We start from the raw sequence: 22,808 nt of genomic DNA, 5'->3' as shown, positions 1-22,808 counted from the left end.
GCATTATGTTTAGGTGGGCCACTGATATGTGATGGTGTGCAGCCCAGTGAGGAAAACATTATCGCCTCCATGATTTATGGAGTGTGATTCTCACTAGTGCACATATTTATTGTCGGTCTTTATGAAAACATGATGCAGTGCTGTGGATTCAAATATAGAAATACAAACCAAATGGTAGTTTGACCTGCGGTTGCAGTGTGAGATCAACTAATTAGTGTGGCAACCCTAGGGAGCATAATGTCGACTATAGTATTTTGTATTTTGCTAAGAATACTTTGTCAGGTATTCGGACCTTCTGGTGGGCAGATGCCCTCATGTACCTCTAAACCTTAACGGTGTTCCCTGTAACTAACAGTCCTAAAAAAAATTCCCCAACATGTTCAATACTGTCATGCTTATACATCCAAGTGTCCTGTTGTGTGAATTGCTGCTAAGTGCTTTGTGCAACAAGCGTGTTGCATTCCCGTTGACTAAGGCTTATCCAAGGCACTCAGTCTGCAGTGAATAAGACAATAATTACAGTAACATCCTCCTCCCTGGCAATCATTCTTGCCTTGGAGATTTTGTGGCATGGCTGATTAAATTTCACTAGAGTAACACAAAACCTGTATATGTAGCCATGGTGCCTGAGCATTCATTTTTGCAGTTGTTTCTTGCTACAACTCATTCTCTGATAAAGCAGGTGTGCAGTAACTCATGCAACGCCTCGGGCAAAAACAATATGTTTCAGTCCCAGGAAAGCAGAAAATAGTGCACTCCTTACATTTAACATGAGCCACTAAGGAAAACTATGAAGACATTTTTCATGTGATACACCAGAGAAGTGTAGGTAGCACTGTAATTACATTTCATAAAAGTCGAACATAAAAGTTTAATCGATGAAATGTTGATAAACACTATTTGATATAAATCTGCTCCAGATCTCCAAGTACAAAAAGAAAACATAAACCCCCTCTGAAGAAAGTATTTGTTGGTTGAATTTTAAAGGAGCTCTGATTGGAATGCAATGTGCATACTGAATCTAATCGCATTTGAGTACTTTGATTTCCTCCATTAGGCTGCCTGTAGAGCATGCAGAGAATGTGAAGAGGTGCTGTTACACTGCTTGAGCTGAGTCGTACTCAGTAGTAAACCGGTACTGAGAGATATCCGAGACAGAGCAACAGAGAGTGAAAGAGAGTAGGGAGTCAGAGGCAGGACAGGGGAAATAGAGAGAGAGGGGGGATGATGGCGGAAAATAGAGGCACACATAGAAGACGATGACAGGAAGATTCAGAAACAATGGGGCTAAGCTGGAGAAGTAAAAGAAAGTTTCTGTCTTCCAGTGGATTGAGGGAGAGACGGCAGCAACACCTCCATAACTATTGCCTCCATTGGATAATGGAGGCAAACACACACACACCACCCCTACTATCACCATAGGCCCCATGGTGTGGATGAGAGGCTTCAGCACAGTTCAGCTGAAGGGAAATCACCTTTGAGGCTGGCTGCTACCTGTGGCAAATTAGGTTCTATTGACCAGAGGAGATGACTCTGTGCTCCCTCCTGTTGGGGGCTTTATAACTCCGCACGCACACACACACACACACACACACACACACACACACACACACACACACACACACACGACTGGCTGTTCTGACACTGAGCTGAAGGCAGATCTGGCTGGCTAGCTTCACCTCAGCCTCCTCTTGTCTTGTCCCTCCTTCCCTACCTGTATCCTTTTACTCAACAGTGAAATTCACGGCTGCATGGCCTGTCACAGCGGTTGAGAGACAACCTGTGCTTAGTGTCCTTTCAGCACTAGCATTTAGCTGGCTAGGGGAAATGACTGTCTCTATTCTGCACCAATACCCTTTTATTGCTATAGCCCTTGTTTTTTCATGACTCACTGAGAAGTCTCACAGAGGTGAGAGTAATAGCCAAAAAAATGCTTTGCATTTTTTCAGTTAAGTTTAGACACTCCAGCATGTAATGTTGCAGCTCGGTCTAAAGATAACGAATATATGTCGACATAGTGTGTAAATAATTACCATTGTGTCTTTTTAAACATCTGGGTCTGGGTTGCTTGGCAAACTTCCAGAAGATTCCTTTTTCCAACTTTGGGGCCCTTTATAGGTTTCTTATTTCTAAAGTATGAAAGATGATAAAGATAAGATCCCAGTCTCCGTGGATGGGGAGTTTAGAATGCAGACAGAAATAAAATGAAAATGAATCGCTGCTTGACAGCATGATTTAAGATAAAGGCTCGCGACTACAGCCAATAAATCAAAGAGGCATCTGCTGTAATCCAAGCACATTCCTTTAGCATGTCAACTAACAACTGTATCTTGACTACACCCCTTATTCAATCATGGCTCGCTGGGATTTTGAGCTCCATGCTCTACTTACAACATTTAAAATTAAATCTCTTTGAAGTTTTTTATTTATTTAGTTGCTACCTGCTTTCAGCGGTGAAACTGTAGGGGTAATTAATGTTAGGCGTGGTTAATATAGAACTAATGCGTTTGGCTTTCCTAAAGCGTTCCATTGGAGAGGGATTGCTCCATAGCAAACTGGATACGTTTGGCTTTGGGAAAGTGCTGTGGGCTGGATTTGCTGAGCTGCACGATACAGAAAAGCTGTGCTGGCATTGCTAAAAAAAATTCTCAGCGAGCACCGTCATAGAATACAGCAATATATTAAAGAGCTTCATTAACAAGAAATATGAAAAGGACACAAGTAAAAGGGCTAAAATAATCCAGTTGGGAGGTTTCATTTCATGTCTATGATGCACACTAATCCTCTTTCCTGTGTGAAAAAGAGGCTAATGTGAATGTAGGCTATACTTCCCAGGGAAATTCGTGCATAAACAATGCAGCCTCTCTGACCACTGCTGTTCCTGTGTACATAGAGTGTCAGCCTGTAATCCTGCCAGAGACACAATAATCGTATTACCTTTATGCCATAGCTTGATTTAATTTGATCCAATGAAAGCTGGGAGGAATTAACCCATAGGTATTAAAATGGACACTCCTCTCAGGCAGTCACTTCTTCACAGAGATGTCTAAGTGGATAAGTTTTTAAGCAGCCACTGTGAGGGATGGGTATTGATCTGTTGGTAGTGCTGCAGCAGCCTTTTCCAAACCTTTTGTGATTTATAGCATGGACTAAATATTTCTGTTTTGCACTGTGGCAACACGCACCTGACACCACTGAATACCTTCCCTGTGCAATATTCCTTTGATTATGAGAAGCAAATCCCACGCTTGGGTTATATAGCAAAACCAGGACAGGATCCCTGATTATTTCGTCTCTGCTGCACTCAGCCCAAGGGGAACCTTCAATTAGCTGTCACAGAGTGTGAGCGTGTGGAGTGATATTCTCCAAAGTACCACCAATAGTCGGGGCACACTTATTCATAACCTCTTTGTGTGATTCGCTGCCCACACAATGTTGCTCTTGAATGTATCTCAGTGGCTCTGTTATCACTGCTGGGGTTATAGGTCTGGGATTGATGACAGACAATGAGACAGGAATCCAGGAGAGGTAAAGGCAAGGGGAGCACGGTGTGCCAAGTGTTGTCAGAGCATATGCATACACGTAAGCACTCAGGAACACGCACGCACACACACACACACACACACACACACACACACACACACACACACACACACGCAGCCCAGATGAGACTTTACCAGACCTCCATAGTCAGGCCGTGGTGACAAATGAAAACCGACAGCGTGTGTGTCTTTTTTATTATGCTTAATGGCTTCACTTTCAGTAGGCACCGCATGGTTGTTCATCAGGGTAATGTTTCATAGACATTAGCAGGTGCTGTTTATCTTGCGGTGTTGGGGAAAAAGGGTAAAGGAACAAACATTTAGCATTTGTTTCAGCTAATTTGCCACATAAAAAAGTTAAAAGAAATATTAGCTCTCACACTAATCTCATAACGATGTGAAACGAGGCTGCTTAGGAGATTCACCTGTTTGTTCCCATTTAGTAGGAGACCTACTCCTTGCTAAGGTAAAATGAATTTTGTCTTTTGTACACTGTGAAATGTGGCTCCTGGGTGGTAATCACCTCCTAATGGAAGAGGAATCGCAAAAGTTAACAAGTCAGTCGAGCCTCAAACAATTCAGTCTGTTTCTACCATCATAAGGGGGCCACGCTCAGGGGTCCAAGAGAATCTAGTGGATGGAAAATAAATGAATAACCCATCAGCTTTTAATTTGTTCGGCACAAAGTGTAGATTAATTGAAATAAGGTGTTGAACTATGAAAAGACTAAGTGTAAATTATTTCCTGTGCTAATGCTGCCGCTGAAATATCAAATTTTCAAACATGCATTTTACTCATTCCTCTCTGGATGCAGCCTTGCTTCTGAATTCATATGGAAATGGAGCTGTTCTTGAGTATGAAATAGTGTGATTATTTATTATACGTGTGTGATGCATTTTGATATCTACCAATAATAACAATAATACACAAAGGAAATTGGATTACACGTCTTTCACTCTGCGCTGCATTTGTAGCTGTGGAGGGGAACATGCCGTATGATTGGTTGTGTATCAGCAGTAAATGTGAAGAAAGCTGAGTGAAAATTCGTATAATTTCCCATGAGTCATGTCTTTGTGAGGATGTGTACAGTATACGTCCATGTTTTGGGGAACGAAACCTAATAGCTGGATTACGTTATTTACTGCTGTCTCCAATATTTCTCTTTCCCACAATACAAACGCATTGGCTCATATGGACACAGGCATGCAGGCAGAGTGCGCACACACACACACACACACACACACACACACACACACACACACTTATAAACACATGTACCCATTCATATACACCCTGACACACAGAATGACACCAAAGTATAGAGAACAGACACAGCAGCTGCCAGACTACAGCCTGCTTTTTTTCCTCCTTGCAGCTTTCTCTGTACTGTACGTGCCTCAAATTTCAACCATTAACTTTAAGTGTGCCAAGCAGACTGATATATAATGCCATGCGCACTGGAGGATGTCTGTTTCAGAGATGTTCGTATACACAGACACACACACATATAGATACACATACTTAAGCATGCACATAGCTTTGTCACGTGAAAGGCACGCATACCTGCATATACACAGATTAGAGAAACACACATAGACACAATAATCAGGCCTGTGTGAAATAAATCTCCTCAAAGGCGTGTGTCAGGGAGTGATGGGGGACCATTGTGATGTCTGAGTAATAATTCTTTTAATACGCCTTGTTTCACAGTCAGACTGTAATCAAACAAGAGACTGTGGGTCCCCTTGGCTATAGGGCTCAGTGTAACCATAATCACACCCCCCACCCCCTTCTCTTTTATGTAAAACAACTCTTTGTGACATTTTAAATCATAACCCCGGGTTTGCTTTGCCCACATACTTGCACGCTGTCAGTGAAGATCATTTGGCCGCATTGTGTGCAGTAGTTTTACATCAGCGGGTAAGACATTCCAGTAGAAGTGGTGACAAGCAGCTCGGGAATATGAGAAAACATCTTGAGGTGTGTTTTTGGATAAGGGGTTAAATGTTCCTCCTTCTCTGGCAACAACTGGTCCTTGTGTCTTACAAGGAGCAGCAGAGATCGTGATCAGATTTCAGAAGAAAAACAGGTGACTTCCTGACCTCATGTGCTGTATGGCCTTTACTGCCACCAGACACTGGGTGGTTAGGTATAATCCCACAATGTAATATCAGAGACGTTGTGAACAAGACTGTAAATCCCCGTCGTGGGATTTCCCCCCAGTTAAATTCACCCTCATATCGTAACCAAGAATGAGACCAGTGGGTCACGATGTAGATGGAATAACGTCACAGTGTGTCATAAAATGGTGGTTACATGGGAGGAATAAAGAATGGAAACTGGCATATACGGAGATTCTGTAGTCCGGCAGTAAAGAAAAGGGCTAAAGAAGGGCTTTCGCTAAAGATACACTCCCCAAAAGTGCCCTAACATCCCAGAAATTCTCCCAGCTTACACAGTTCAAAACATTATCAGTAAAATGGACATAATTCTGGGATTTAGGCACGCCTTTTGGTGCTATAAAAACATAAGGGTCTTGTTGAATTAACCCATCACTGCTACCAATACACATATTTAAGACTACATGTCACCTTAGGAGATTTCTGCACAAATTCTGGGCTGTTTTCTGCAGATTGTTGTGTTCAGTGAGGAGATTGATTTGGCCTAGTCCTGGCTGGCCAGGATTGTATAGTCAGTCATCACCAGTGTGATCCCGACAACAGCAAACAGGAGTCAACAGGAATGAACGTGAGAAAGAACCAGAGAGAAGTTGCTTAACACATCAACTTTCACTTAAAAAGGTAGTTCAGTAGTAGGATCTGGATAAATTATAAATGTGTGCAATCACAACTTAAAATAAGCTTCATGCTAAATATTAAAATGGAATAATGTCACTTACATCTAAACACTGTTATAAACAGTTTCCCCAGTGAACACATATTTCTGAATGACAAAACTGGGTAGTGAGTGATCCCTGATCTTGATGGCTGTCTTCAACCTGTTTACTGTACAGTTTCCCAGAAGGCACAGCTAAGGATTTACTCAAATCCTGTCATTACGTGTGCACTGCTCTCGTTGGGCATGATTTGAACAGTCTTTAGCTTGACTTTAGGAGAGAAGCCAAACAGACACATGTACTGTATGTGCAGACCGGAATGCACACAAATGCAAATATTCAGATGTAAGGCACAGTTCATGGATGATAATGGAGGAGGATGACTACGAAAAGTCTACAGGCAGAGGAAGAGTAAAAGAAAAATGATAAAAATACGAGAGAGAGGGCAAGACAGTCAAGCAAGCAGCAAGACTGAATGCAATAGAGAGATAATGAAAGAGAGAGACAATAAGATTGGAGGCAGACAGGGAAAGAAACGAGAATATGACAGGAGGACAGAAAAACAAAACAAAAAGGGTGATTTTCCACATCAATACAGTCTCCTTTCACACCGCTGTGTCCACTTGGACAGCTGACAGGGGGTTGGGGAGAGGGAGTGGGGGGTTGTTGTCAAGGCAAACAAACAAATTGGCCGTTTTTAACACATCCTGATCCCTGCTCCTGCACCACTGGTGAGCATATAGGAGGACAAAGTCTCTGCTGCTTTACCCCAGCACCTCAGATGGCTGTGAAAGTTTGATGTTGACGTTTAAAATATCCTATCTCTCCTCCTCTCTCTGTGTTCCCTGCCTTCTCTCTAAATGTTGCCATGCACAAGTTGACCTCTATGTAAGCACTGCAGAAGACAGGAATGAATCATAGTGGTGCTTATTAGTGAGCTGTATATTCATCAGACTATAAGAGGTAGGCTCTCTGGGGTGACTGCTAATGCATATGACTCACGAGCATCTGTAACAGCTGAGCATTTTTGCATTGCAAGGCACTTTCATAACACACAAACTACAGGGCATTGTTTTGACCACATGCAGAGTTTTGTAAGCTAATTGGCAAGTCGCGTCAGTGAGCCCTACCTTATAATTTCAAACAAATTGGATCATTCTCTTCCTTACGATCCCCACTCGCAAATTTATAATTTGAGGGTGCAGCAAAGATTGAAATTGTATGCAAATGTATTGACATTTCAACAATTAAAAAGGAGGTCTAGATTTTGTGTGGGTGTTAACTGCAGTGCCGGGGGCTTTTATACGGAAGTGATTCAGAATTTAATTTTGCGACAGGGGATAAATAAAAGGTTTCCGAGGCTCACCTCTGTCCCATTGTGGCAGTGAATAGAGTCTGTTTGTGCATATTTCTGGTAAGAAAAAGATTTTCATATGCTTACTCAGTGGTTTGAGGCCAAATATCAGAGCTTGGCATAAATAAACGGTCCATAGAAATGGGTGCATAATGAGTTTTCTCTGGGAATACCTCATTTAAATCAATTTAATCATCTCACTTACAAGATGCGACAAAGGAATATGTCTTCTTATGAGCTCCTATATGCAAAAAGGAGAACAGGCATTGAGCCATGGTTAAATGAGTGGATTATGGCGCTGCTGGTCAAAGCCAAAAGTGGGACTTACTGACCCATTTAATGTCCACTTTCATTGGAGCTGCATGTTGGATGTGACCCCATCCACTCCCCCATAATCCTACAAGAGATGATCTTGCCTCAACACGAGCGACGTTATTGGACTTGACAGGAACCCAAATGTCTGCCACACAGGGTCCCAACATCACTTTGATGTGATTGCAATTCATGACGGAGCGAATCATGTGACAGAGTTGTTTGCGCACTGTGTGTGTGTGTGTGTGTGTGTGTGTGTGTGTGTGTGTGTGTGTGGGGATCCTTTCATTTTTTTTAAGTCAAACTTATAACACAGCTCCAGCATCTACATTAATAATTTGCGATGCTCTGTTGTACAAACGATGCTTTCAGCATGTGCTAAGCTTTCATGCTTGCAATTATTTGAGCAACGCTGAAAGGTTCTTTTCATTTTTCTTTCGCCAAGTGCTGCTCAAAACACGTACCTTCAACTTTTAACACTACAAAAGCATTCTGATGGCTTGTCTCAGTGTCCAGTGAGGCATTGAAACAAGCATCAAGATATCACAGAGAGGGCATCTAGTGACAGCCAGAAAAAAGTGCCATCATTTATGTGTCAACATCAGCCATGTGGGAGGACAAGTTTATTGACATCTTGATGATCATCCTAGACCATTCTGCCTTGCACTCATCGACTGGAACTCAACATGCATTAGTCAGCACAGCAGCAGGGCCATGCTTACGTCTCATTTGTCAAGAAGAATGAACGGAGTCCTTGTTGGCGTTAAAATAAAGATGTGTGAATACGGAAGCCCCGAGGAGCACATACAGTATGTCAGGCAGTGTATGTTTCTAAACATAATCTACATGAAGAGAAGTTCCTTTGGGTGTAACCGGAATGTAGTCTTATTTCAGGGCGGATCCTGTTAAACCCTCTGATTTCTCTATCAGTAATCAGTGTCCATTCAGCAAATGAATAAATCAATTGAGCATGCAGCCTGTCTATACACAGTTTATTCTAAGAATCCATAACAGTTAAGCTGAAAATAAAGGCTGTTGAGAAGGCTGTTGCTCGACTGCTTAATAATCAGTTCACTGTATATAAACAGATGATGGCATGTAAAGACATGCTCCAATTTGTTTTGATTAGATAGCAGAAGGGGTGATATCAAGGCCACTTTCATAGCAGCTGTCTGCAAATGCAAGGCACTGCTTAGAATCAGCTCATTTGAATTCTCTCTATGCAACATAATGTTTTGGGCATGACTAAAATTAGGAAACACCTTTTGGCTGTAGCATATTCCTCAATTGCTCTGAATGTACTTGTGATATGCAAATATTTAATTTAAAAAAAGCGGTCTGGTATCTGTCTTATTAGCAGTGGAGAAACTTCAAACATGTTTTTCAGAGTTGGAAAAATAAAAAAATAAAACACTTTTTTATCTTGTTTCCCATGATTGTTGCAGTGAGTATTCTACTGAATGCCCCCCTCTGCATATTAATTTTGCTTTCCAACCTGGACTACTTTCTTTGTTACAGTGAGGCTTGCCTTGGTCAGGCTAGATTGATGCTGTTCCACTGGCTGAACCCAATTTAGCAGCCCCAGCTCATGTCCTATCAATACAAAAGTGGACGAGCAAAGACATTAATAAATATTGAGCTCTCGGATAATCTGTAGAAAAGTTGCTTGACCTCGGTGGCTCATCACTGACTGCGTTGAGCATTACGTGGATTTAGGACTCTGGGTGTGCAGGGGATTAGGATAATTACTGTTATTATATTCTCAGGGTAAGGACTATCGCAGGCCTAGGCTAGCTTCCCCTCAGCTCTTGACAGCTAAATTAAAAACATACGCTACTGATGTGACCCTGGGTGATTGATCCTTCTCCCTTGTGTCTACCATCTCTTTCTTTCTTAGACAGAACCTTGAATCCTCACACTCTGTAGGCAGGATGGGAAGTACTTTCTTTTAAAGGCCAATGGAGATTTGGAGTTTCAGCATCACTTGGGGAATGATCTAACCTTGCCCCAGGCAAGACTTTGCACCTGTCCGGGCATGTATGGTTCCAGGGGTGAAAGTATATCTCTCTCTCCCTGTCATACTCTCTCTAAAAAAAAGGGTTATGCTAGCAGAGGTCCCTTGAGCCTTAGCACTAGGGACTCAGGGAACGCCCGGATGGTAAACCTCCCCAAATCCCCTAGATACTGATCCCTTATGATATGGTAACTGGCTTCGAGGGGTTGTTTACCACAGAGCCCCACTCACTTCACCCCACCCCCTCCCCGAGATGCTTTCCTACACTCCAAAGCTTCCGTAACATATCTAGCACATATTAAATTCTAAATTAAAAATCAGTCAGCTGTGACACTTGATACATAGATTGGGAATACCAACGTGACTTGACAGCAACTAAAATCACAATTTCAGCAATGCAGTTTAAAAAATATTGCGCGCGGGGCGGGGTTCTTACCATGTGCTGGATCAGGTGGGCCAAACTCCAGGTTGTATCTCAGGATGTAAAAGTTATTCCACACATAGAGCTGGTTATCTCGCGGATTGTATTCCACAGCTGCAATGTACTGGTACTGGTTGGGAAAGTGGATATCAACATATTCCCCACGGTTCTGTTTGGTATTGTAAATGTAATCGATCAGGCTCTTGCTGACCTCGCTTTCATTGTCTTCATAGGTGGAGCGGACCACATAGAGTACTCCACAAACCATGAAGGCATTGGAGGCTGAGCGCTTATCATAGGTGGTGTCCCAGGTAGCCTCAAATCGTAGCGTGTAGGGGTTCAACTGGCTGATTACGATCATGCCGTTGTTCTGCTCGGTGGCGTAGATCACCCACAGCCCATTCTCGTCTACCGCCAGGTCAATGTCTGTTTTACCACCCCACTTGTAGGGCGACGTGTCGTGGTAGTTGGCATTATTGATGATCGCCTCACCACTTTTGATTCGAGTCCGCAGGTCAAACTTCACAATGTTGCGGGTACGCTCCTTGTTGAAAAAGACGGCCCCGTCGTAGACCACAAATCCAGTCCCATCCACCCGGTGGGGCAGCTTGTAGGTGATGGTTTGCCGGGCATTTTGGAAGTCATCCAGGGAGGAATATTCAATGAGAGTGTCTGTCCTATAAGGAGTCCAAGGCATGAAGTAGATTTTGTCACCAGCTTGCAGTGGGTCTTTGCACCAGGCACCAGCTTGTTGCTCCGCTTCAAATAGAAAGGAAGGATCACCGACAGCTTTCAGAGTCCCAGGACAAAGAAAAACTAGTAATGGGAGAAGAGTAGAATAAGAAACAGACACAGGTTAACATGTGAAAAATAAAACCATAAAAAAACTATATGTAATAGAATAGAATCTCTAATGTCTTCATTTTGTTTTACAGGTTGTCCACAAGGAGTGGAGACAGACACACATTAAAGAGTGGCCAAAACACAACTAACAGCTATAGCCAATATTCACAAGCAATATAAGGATTTTGGTTTTGTGCATAGAAAGAAAAAAAGAAATTAGGAAAGTTATTAAGCATAATGTTTAAATATATAAAGTAGTCTGAAACTAAAAGAAGCTTGGCCTCACAGACATTTACTGTTGGGAGTAGAACACAAATGAGGGGAAATAGAACAGAAACAAAACTTAACGAAACAATTGGTCCTGTAAACAAAAAAAATGCAGCCAACTAAAGTCACTTGGCAACAGACGGGAGAGGTTATGAGAGAGCAGGAGTCAGCACAGTCTGCACAATGTTTGTGTGTACTTAGACGTATCTCACTTATGCCACCTATGCTACGGTATATTCCTGAGAGGCTTGTCATTACGCAGTGGTGCAAATGTCACAACCATTAAAATTTAAAAAACTTTTTAGTAAGGGTCTCTTGAGGTGTTTTGGTTGGTGCTCTGAGGCATTCGAGGCATAAGAATCAACAGAGAAAAGAGCAGCAAGTGGTCAGGTGACAATAATGGCAAGAAGAGTGAGAGAGGGGAGGGGGGAGGGCTCGGAGATAAAAGGGACAGTAGTAAGCAATAGCTTTAAAAAAAGGGCCAAGAAACACTGTTACCATGGCATGCTATGGAAAAGGGTTTGGAAGCCAGGCAATATGAGATTCTGCTGAGTAGCAAAAGCACCCAGGGAGAATGAAGAGAGGAAGCCCCTATTGACTGCAGCCAATACGCCCCCATTTACATCTTTTGGCTGCTTGTGTGCAGTTTTTTTTTTTTTTATGGCCAGCCTCACTCCCCTTGTTGCACTACACTGGCCGTTAACATTACAGTTAGGGGGTGGGGGATTCCTGAAGATAACGTCTGCGATGGGTTTGTAGGGGCCACCATGGAAAAATAGGTAGTTTACAACCAGATGCCACAAAACAAGGAGCTAGGGTTTGGATCGTGTCTGTTATTTACCTTTTTGCTCCACTTCTATTTTAAGCGTTGGAAGAGAGAATGAAAGGGGTGCAAGGGAAAAAAAAGAGATTAATATGAATTAACTGGCATCGCTATGATTACATATGCAGAAACACATTATGAGACATTGACAAAGACGGGTAGACCTATTCAGAGAAAACAGGAAAGTTGTGAGAAAAGTGACATACAGCCGTCAAGGTCCTGTCTTAGAAAAAAGGGGTTGGATTAGAACATTGAAAATGACCAATCGTCACAATTGGTATAAGGCATAGTGGTGGATGGATTTTATCTTTGACAGACTGCCAAAAGTATGTGCTATTGCAAATGGCATAACTAATGACATTCAGTAAAAAATCTTAGATTTTTTGTTTGCCACATAGGTAGGACATTTTGAGATTCACATTGAAAATAAATGACATATTGAGAATGATCTCCCTTTAATTATAAAACAGAGTTTCTGTAGGTTTCACAAAGTCAAATTTAAGACATTTTTCAAGACCAATTTAAGACCATTATGAATGAAATTTAAGGCTTTTATCGTAACATCAATTAAGCCCTAAATTCATTTTTTTTTCACGTAATTCAAAAAGACGTAGAACACAATACTTCAGCGAAATAAAATTTTAGACTTTTTAAGACTTTTAAAACCCCCGCAGAAACCCTGTAAAAATAAGTTAATAAAGTTAATAAGAACATTTTCTGAGAATCAAAGCCATCCTGTGGATACTATACAGAAAAGTGACATTAATGGCATCTATTTATTGATTTATGTTAATTATAATTTCACTTAACATGACTCTGGTTTTTGTTGCTATGGTCTGTTTTAATCCACCCGCCACCATAAACCAAATCCAATTACACGAAAAAGAAAAGGTGTGTTTTATTTTTCTAAAGAAAGTTAAATATAGAGTAGTAGATAACCCTTTGCTATATCTTTAAAATACATGTAGATTTGAATACAATTAAGATGTAATTTTACCACTCTGGACAATGTTACACCTAACTTATACCTCAATAACAAAAGTCTCTGCGTAACACTCTAATCTTACTTCACCACTTTTACAATTATGAAGCCATATGTACACAGAAAACAAACGTACTGTGGCCTTATCAAGAAAGCAGGTAATCAGTGTAAGTTACTGGTGCAAAATACATTTATATAGCTTATGTGCACTCACTGTTGAAACATGTATTTCATTCTACAAAACAACACTGCACTTAATTTGTTATTTTGTGCTTTCCGATAAAATTTCCGATAAAAATTTGCCAATATGTGCACATTCAAACAAGGCACCTGAGCTAAGAAGCATTACCCAGTCCAATGGCTGATTTATGAAACATATCATGAGACTTGCATTGCATGAAAATCACTAGCTTAGTTTAAACTGCAACAAAAAGACTGACATATTGATAACAAATTTACATAAATTCTTTAGAAAAGACATTTCTCAGTCTAAAGCCTAGGTCAGACTACAAGACTGTTCAAGTCATGCATTTCCCAACTGGGACAGTTCAGATAAACTGCTTGCTGTTCAATCAGGAGGTCGTTGGCCAAATGTGAGGGGACAAAGGGCATCGAAGAAAAGAAAAATACAGTCAAAGAGACTTTCTCTATGTGTCCAGAAAAGCTTAGCAAAATGCTCAACCACTGCTTATTATATGGTACTGAAGCTACAGTTTATATTTAACAGAGAAATGTAGTTAATTTAATTTCATTGTTATGAAACATTTTTGACTTAAAGAGTAATTTCTATTAAGTTTGACTGATCCAGGCTGATTGATTTTAAATATTATATATAATTTCAAATGTATTCTTTCAACAACATAGCAACTGTTTACTAATGGAGATGTTAATCTCCCAAGTACAGACTGCATGCGTCAGTTCTTTTGCCCTTGATCTACACTTCTATTGGTTTTTGTCTTTCTCAGGTTTCAGTCTCAGATGGCTTCACAATACAAAGGCACAAACACAGAGGGCCTGAGGATCAATGTTGGAATACTAAATGAACTCATTTTGGGCCAGTTTGCACTGTGGGATAATGTATAGCAATCATAAACTATGTTCCCCTTGATTCCTGCAACCATCCAGCTCCAATTAGTGCAGGTTCATATTACATTTTGAATATCTAGGCTTCAGTGGCAAAAAAAGCAGTGGGAACTAGAGAATCAGAAAAATCCGTAAATGAATGCACGCCATTCTGCAGAAGAAATTCCAATGTGTTGCAGCTAACTAAGAGATCGAACACGGGTAGGAAGCAAACAAATTAACAACAGTTGAGTTCTCAGAAGACGCCTCAGCCACATAAAACAGAGGAGGTGAGAAGAGGACAGAGAGAGAGAGAGACAGAGAGAGAGATGGCGTGAAGGAAACCTGGAAAGAAAAGAAGAACACATGACGGAAGACCTGATGACGTTAGTAGAAATGTAAAAAATAGAAATAGCAATCAGTGTAATCAGAAATCAGTCAGTGGATGAAGAGAGTGAGTCAGATAGCCGATGAGGTTTCCTGCAGATTGCACAGGGGAAGGGAAGAGAGTCAGTCACTTTTAATATAGCAACATTAAAACCAACAAACATGAGACACATGCCAACCCACACTAACCCCAAACATCCTAACTGTCTCCACTAGACTTTACAGGCTTTCTAGAGAATTCCTGCTTTCTATGAACTATCACTAATCAAATCGTAGTGACTATTAATAATCAGGTGTTCCATCTTGATATGAATGGATGTCTGCTGTCAAGGGCAGACCGAGCGAGTGGCTCCAGTGTTCAATTTAAATCAAAGCATTATGTAAGCTACACTGAATAAATAAGGGGGAACAACTGAACACAAAAACAAAAGCACCAAAGGGGACCTAAAATCATGCTGTTACAGCTTAACTTCAATTTTCATAATCTGGCCATCAGTGTCACGTGGAGCAGGGGGTTTACTGGAATTAGAGTGTGATGAAAATATGAAAATATTAGCATTGAGGACTGTTTATGCCCACTGCGACTCTACAGTTTTGCAAAGGTAGAATCTTTTCTTTCTTTTTTCTCTAGCTTTTTTCAAAATAGTTTGCACAGAGCAGTTTAAATAAAGAAATGACTGCTTTCATGTTGCCTGATTCAAGCAATTACTAGTGCCAATTCAGAGGGTGACTCAGTGCCAGGTGAAGGCAAAATGTACATCCTTGGCTGGAACATAAAGAAAAGTTGCTAATGAGGGCAGTTTGTGACAAGAACCAAATTATGAAGCCAAAAGGATGAAAATGGTGGAAATGTAGGCAACTTGTTGCAAAGGCCACTTGCATAGAAGTGAAAAATCAAAAATTGCTTGTGTGATTATGCAAAAGCTTAGACAACAGAACAAATTTAAAGTACCACATTACATTCAGTCAATGATTGAGACGGAAAACAACTGTTTATCATATTATGTTATTAAACTGCTGGTTATATTTCCATGGCACAGATAGACTTTGAGGGGCAGCAGTTACTAGTCAAAATGAGGACACTGTCTGCGGTCCCGTCGCTGATCAGCTTAATGGGGATTTAATACGTTGTCTTGCAAAACAACTTCTCAAGTCTTGTATCCCAGCAAATCCAGGGTATCCTAAGCTCCTGAACCACTGCAATGGTTTTTAATCACAAATCTTGGTATTTGGCATATGATCTATTCTATCGGAAAACTAGAAAACTGTGGTAAAGTCTTTGCTATCCCATCTGAAAACTCTAGTAAGGGTTTGCTCTGGTGTGGAACAGCTCAGTAAATTTCCCCCTATGATTGCCTTTCTCTGACTCTACAAAATGATCTATAGGGTATATGGATTTTATTTTGGGGAAGAGGAGACAAAGGACTGGTAAGAGGGAAAAAACATAACAAGAAACTTGCCTATAAATCACAATCTATCACATTTTACAACAGGACTTGAGTGGGAAAGGCTGGGCTGGGCTTGTGTGGACTGGGTCAGACTGGGAGAACACTAAGCACTTACCAGGGCAGTTGCGATAGGACACATTCTGTGTTCTTGGTCCTATTCTGGTTGGGCATGGACCTTGAGAAGCAAAAAGATGGGGCTACAGACATGCATGTTTGAAACTGCTTAGAGTAAAGGACCTGTTTAGAATTTCTGTTAGATAGACTTTGCCAGAACTGAGAGTCCTTGGGTAGAAATTTATTTTTTACCACATCAAGCCAGTCTTTCCTTGTTGCAAGAAGGAGGCAAAAGACAATCATAACAGTGGGTGCACCATGAGGCTAATCCTACTATTTGAGGTAACACAGCAAGACATGGGATCAATATGTCACTTGACTATGAGTCGAGTAAAAACAAAAAACAATACAAGCACTTTAGGGTAAAAGCTATAGGATTTGGCTTTGCTCAATAAGGTGGACTCAAATACTCATTATGGCTTATTTCATTTTTAATTACAGGTCCTCAAAGCCTCGGAGAGGTTAACCTTTAAGTTGTAATGAGTTTCACCATCTAATGATGTTCACTAATGCATTCGGATTCAATGCTGAGGGAAACAGCTCGGACAGGTATACTGGTAATGAGCAATGTAGAAGAAATATGTTGAATATAAAAAGTACTGTAGAATAAAGATGCATTATATATATTTTTGGCTAAACTTCCCTTTTTAGTTGATTCAAAAGTGAAAGACATCTAAAAACATCAGTGTACAAAATACTAATTTGAATCTACAAGAGCTGCCAAATACTATCATACCATCACTCCCACTGTAATTATTGCAGTTCCACCTGATTAGTGATTCTGGCAATTCATCTAAATCTTTGTCATTAATCAGTTAGTAAAGGTTATGTGGCGGAATTTCCTTCACAAATTGCAAATGAACATGGCTTAAAGAACAAATGGGGAATTTTTATTCAAAGGGCAATCTAAAGATTGTTAGGGAGCAATGAATATTTTAGCATCCAAGGAACAGACAAAATGTTAACACTATCTCTTTAGATGAAATATTACCTTATTCACTTATGAGTGGAGCCATTCTGTTGTGTTACATAATGCAGCATCTGTTAACATATTTCAACACCTGTTGTATGGATGTATATTAAGCCATCAAGGTGAGCTGTGTTTTGCATCTGATAGACTTGAGTAATGAAACACTCGCTTCCCATTATGGAGAGTCAGCATGACTTCCTCTACCCTCCCTCTATTTTGCTACCTCATAACCATACTCGTCGAACGGGTGGAAACACGGTGAGCCCATCAATAATAAAGGCAGTACAGAAAGAAGACCAAAGGGTTTTACAGGTCATATTTCATGAAAAGTTCATGGTGTGATACAGATGGAAGAAGAGACTGAGGAAAATGGTGCTGGAAGGTGTTGCACACAAAGAGAACAGACTGTCCGGACAAGGCAAGAAGAAGAAATGAGACAAGATATGATATGAAACAGAAGAGAGAGAGAGGGGATAGAAGAGGATGGGAGTGTGGGGGGAGGGGGGGGTTTCAATTCCTGGCAGAAGGGTCAGACTTACTGTAGGGCACACACTCATACTGGACCTCCAGGTACTTGTAGGTCCCTGGACAGGGGTCAGGGAAGACATCAGAACCCGTGATCACAATGCACTGGGTCCGATTGTTGCATCTGACAAGGGGGAAACAAAGAGATGGAAACTAATTTAGCAAAAATGAATAATGTGCCTAAATACATCCATGCTAGTCTTTTTTAAACAAAGAAAATAGTCACAGGAATTAAATGCATAAATGTTAAAACACAGTGGAGTGTGATAGTGGAGCACAGAAATGCAAAAACATCTGTTCTTAACTCATGCTCAAGATGGGAAATATTCAAAGTTCCCCAACAAAGAAGTACTGCCGTTACCACATAGCAATGCTATTCAATGATCAACTCCATTGCTTTTCACTCAGTGCTTGCCTATTAGGTCTTCTCAGAGATGTATAGTAACAAAGGAGAACTACTTCACTATTGTACTTAAGTACTAAAAGGCTGTATCTGTATTCTACTGGACTATTATTTTTTTTCTCCTACTTCCACTTTTACTTGAGTACATATTTTCGATGAGTTTAACATTTTTACTCCGATAAATGTTTTTGTGTTGCATTGTTACTTGTTACTGTTGTGAATTCTTCACGCTATGGAGACTGTGTAGGTTACAGTGTGTGTAGTTACAGCTACGTTAGTTACGTACGCTAATTAGTTACGCGATAAATCCCCGAGATCGCTTCGTGTTTCTTTTCATTACGGCGGTTGCTTGTTCAGAAGTCAGAGATGTTTGTACTCTTTCTATTTAGCTATTGTTGCAGCAGATTAAGCTATTCCTGAGTTGTCTCAGTCTGCAATGAGTACTGAATGTTAACCGTTTTACCCTGTGATGTGAAGCTGCTAGTTTATCTGTATTTTGCTAGCTTGCTAACTTTCCACTGTACATGTGATACGTTTTTTGGGGCTTTAATTGTTACTATGCTGGAGAGGATGTTCATTTTACTTGCACAGTGTGATAATTATACATTTTATTTCAGTATTTGTTAATAAGTGATTAATAACCCACTGTTATATCAGATAATAGTAGTTCTAACAGCTGTGACATTAATGTACCTTTTTTGGGTTTATTTCAGAAACTTCCTTCATATATCCAGCAATGTACAGCTTGTGACTGCCTGTAATGCACCATCTTACTACCAAGTAAAAAGTTGAACTCCACCTGGTGACTCATGCTCTCTGATAGGAGCCCTGGAGCAGCTAATACACATTATCCAGCATTCACAGGGTTATAATCCCAACAGTTACAATTATAAAAATGTTACGAATCATTCCTTGTACTGCTGCTACAGCCAAAGGAATTGTGAGTGTCCTTTAGGCTAAACATTTGAAATAATATAAACAATATGATATTCAAACGTTTGACTGCTTTCTTTAATAACTACATAACACAATACTTGTACTTTTACTTTCAGTACTTGAAAGTAGTAGTACATTTTAAAATAAACTACTTACAATAATTAAGTACAAAAAATGTTGAATACTTTAGTACTTCCACTTAAATGTGGTGCTTAAAGCTACACTGTGTAAGAATTTCTCCCATCTAGTGGTGAAATTGTATATGACAACCAAACTGAATATTACTTTCTAGCCTCTCCCATTCCGAACGCGTTTTAACTCCTACGGTGGCCGAACCCGAAATTAGCTCTTAGTATCTCCATCGTTTACACGCAGTTCTTCTAGCCACTCCAATATTAACTTTGGTCTTGTTGTTTTGCCTGTCGCATTGTCGTTTTAATAATAGATTACTAATGAATAGGTGTGATTAGCGGTGGAGTGGGACCAAAAAATCTACCGGGAAAAGCGCGAAAGGCGGAGGTATGTCCCTCTTTGGCTAATGTATTTTAAAGATGGAGGCGCAACATGGCTGCCGCCATTCGAGCGACTTGCTCGTATGTATTCTGAATGATTCTGAATGGCAGATTCTACGCTTAAAAGAATATTTTGATTAGTTGGTGGAAGTAATTACACATGAATGAGCACATATTTGTGAAAGAACAAATGGGTTTTTGCTAAGAATCAACTAAATAAATTACACAATGTAGGTTGAAAGAGCACTTCAACTTCTACTCAAGTCACTTTTTTGATAGAGCACTTGTACTTTTACTCAAGTCTGGGTCTCTAGTACTTTATACATGTCTGGGTCTTCTCCACTATGTGTATGATGCAAAAGAGGTCCTTTGTGCTCTGTGCTATTCTGTGTGTCTTTTTTTAAGAGCTTGGATTATGTGTTTGAATGTGTTAAGGCCAATGAAAGATTCCACAAAAGACTTTGCCATAATGACCTGTCTAGTCAATAACTAGCCAAAAGGGTATAACATTCCTGGTTTTCTGAATGAATCTTGCAATTACACAGTTCTTTAGTTTGGTCCCTGATAGAGAGAGAGAGAGAGAGAGAGAGAGAGAGAGAGAGAGAGAGAGAGAGAGAGAGAGAGAGAGAGAGAGAGAGAGAGAGAGAGAGAGTGTGTGTGTGTGTGTGTGTGTTGTTGTTGTTGTTGTTGTTGTAGATGTAACTACTCTCTTGCAGTTGGAAATCAGTGAATAAAAAAAATTGTGAAATGTACATGAACAGCAGGAATCAATGCAACAAATATTGTTGTATAAGAGAAGACTTATTCACACCAGACTACAATTGCATGGGGACCTCATGTGATTTGGGAATTTGACCCCCCACATCTGTTTGGTGGGGCGCATTTGGATGGGATAAACAATCTGTGTTTCACTCAAATGTCCCGACTTATTGATTTGAGCATGCTCCTTCTCTGAATGGGTCTACATGCTGAGTGGCTAGATGAGGCTTTTGAATTTGCACCCAAAATGCCATCAAAGGTCTCATTAATGATTTCTACTGCAGCCTCCAATTCTTGAACCGGAAGAACAGAAATACCAAAATACTGATTAATGCATCTTTCCACAGACATTTTTTAAATGACCAGAATGAGTTCTGTGCATAGCAAAATGTGTGCCACATTTTTTTTTACACATTAAGAACCAAGATGCCCTAAATATAATTATGAGAAATCACATGGAGGACCTAAGGATTATTAGATATCACATATATACATTTTGTTTTCCATTTCACCAGCCATGCAAAGCAGTGTCAAAAGGTTATTTTAGTCACTGCCTTTAACATCTGGAGAGCAGACATTCTAATTGAGCCTGCGGTGTGCTCTGAAGCCGGGGGAATTGCAGGTGACCGCCCTTTTGCTGTACTGAAATCATGATAATGACATCTATACCACCAGCAAGCCATCTTTGCTACCGAGGGGACTTAAAATTCTATTGGCAACGTGAGGGGCCAGATCAATAACTCTGTTCTGCTGATTTAGCAAGAACCAGAGATAATATTTTCTTTCTTCTTATCACAGACCAGTGCGCCCATTTACAGCAGATCATTGAAAAATGTATTACTGGTTGCATTGTATTGTGCTTTAGCTTTGTTTTGGGCCGCTGAGGTAATCACCGCTCTGTGTCCGAATGTTATTAATATAATATTTGGTAGCGCAGTGGAACAGTGGAGAGTTGCTTACTGTCGGGATGTATAGCATTGAACAGATGCAGGTGGGGGAATTGTTTAGGTTTCAGATTGAAAAACAACACACATTTTAGCTGCATACCATGTAGCTGCAGGGTTTTATAGTTTACAGTACAAAAACATTATTCAGCAACTTAAACAAACGATTCCTGTATTTGAATAAAAAACCCAATAAATCACAATAACGGCATTACTTTTTTCTTTTTTTCAAGCACAAATATCTCCCTCTTCCTCTTGTTCTATTTCTCCTTAGAATGTATGCCAATTAAAATACTTCAGATACACTTTTTTTTCAAATACACTTGATAGAGAACACTCCCCACCAAAATAAATAAAAGGGAATTTTTGTTTTTACTTTTGCCAATGTTGAAGCAGTGTTTTATATCACAGAGCCATAATGACACATATTTGGGTCTATATCTGTGTGTGTGCATCTGTGTTTAGTGGAGGTCTCAAGGGGCATTTCACTTTATTAATGACCTTCACGTGTGATAATAACAGATGAAAATTGCAGCATATTGTATTTGATTTTATGGAAATGAATTACTGTTTTGGAATTAAAACATGCACCTCATGCTGGGCCCATAATACGCTGCTTGTTTTTGTGGGTAATATTTCATGACTGCAGCACTTTCCATATATTATATGGTCACTTTGATGATTCTGTCCCCTTGCTCATGCATAAGCATATCATGCAGGAGCAATATATATTACAGTGCTTTATCTAACAGATTCCAATGAGACCAGGAAATGACTGACTGGTTTATATTAGGCATATGGAACATAATGATATCAAAAATAAAATTCATGACACCAATGAGACATAGACCTGCCATCGTTTCTTAGGCAAATGTATTTAACAACAGGACATAAGCAGTGGGGAAAAAACACCTCATATTTCTTTTGAAACAATGTTGACATAAGTGTTGATAGCTCTTTCTGATATATTGCCCTAATTTTAGCGCTGTGGAGCAGGAGCGCCCTGATCTATGGGATTGTGTGACTCTGATTCCTTCTCATCTGTGAAACCTTGGGCATCTCCTGAGACCAATTGAAAAAGCCCTAATGACTTCTTCTATGCATAGTCCTAGCCCTCAATTTGAGAGAGAGCATGTAATTGAAATTCCTCCCATAAAAAGTTCAGTATTCGGGCCTGCCAGGGCACAGGTCTCAAAGTGCACACTAATTAAATACATGTAAAATATGATATCTCTGACTATCTTTTGATAGTCTGAGGCTATATAGTAATTAATCATGTACATAATGAATATTAAGTCAAAGGAAGCTTTTCTCCACTTTCCTCCAGAGTGAAACATTCTATCTCTATAAATAC

General features: G+C 40.2%; 1 protein-coding gene across 15 annotated transcripts in view; it reads right to left on the bottom strand.

Annotated features, from left to right (window-relative positions):
- Nucleotides 1-22,808, bottom strand: part of adgrl2a (adhesion G protein-coupled receptor L2a) — a 96,167-nt gene that overhangs the window by 25,053 nt on the left and 48,306 nt on the right. For 6 of the 15 annotated variants that reach the window (XM_036007105.1, XM_036007102.1, XM_036007107.1 and 3 more), the window contains 3 exons: nucleotides 17,915-18,024; nucleotides 12,431-12,445; nucleotides 10,495-11,295 (listed from right to left, as the gene is read on the bottom strand). In XM_036007105.1, coding sequence (XP_035862998.1) covers nucleotides 10,495-11,295; nucleotides 12,431-12,445; nucleotides 17,915-18,024 — 926 coding nt within the window. Of the gene's footprint in view, nucleotides 1-10,494; nucleotides 11,296-12,430; nucleotides 12,446-16,406; nucleotides 16,467-17,914; nucleotides 18,025-22,808 lie in introns of all 15 variants that reach the window. The other 9 variants (XM_036007106.1, XM_036007098.1, XM_036007104.1 and 6 more) reach the window with 2 other exon arrangements.

This window comes from Sander lucioperca, chromosome 11 (assembly GCF_008315115.2).
Source record: "Sander lucioperca isolate FBNREF2018 chromosome 11, SLUC_FBN_1.2, whole genome shotgun sequence".
Lineage (NCBI taxonomy): Eukaryota > Metazoa > Chordata > Actinopteri > Perciformes > Percidae > Sander > Sander lucioperca.
Note: the sequence above shows the minus strand (reverse complement) of the source record. Positions and strands in the feature narration are given on the sequence as shown.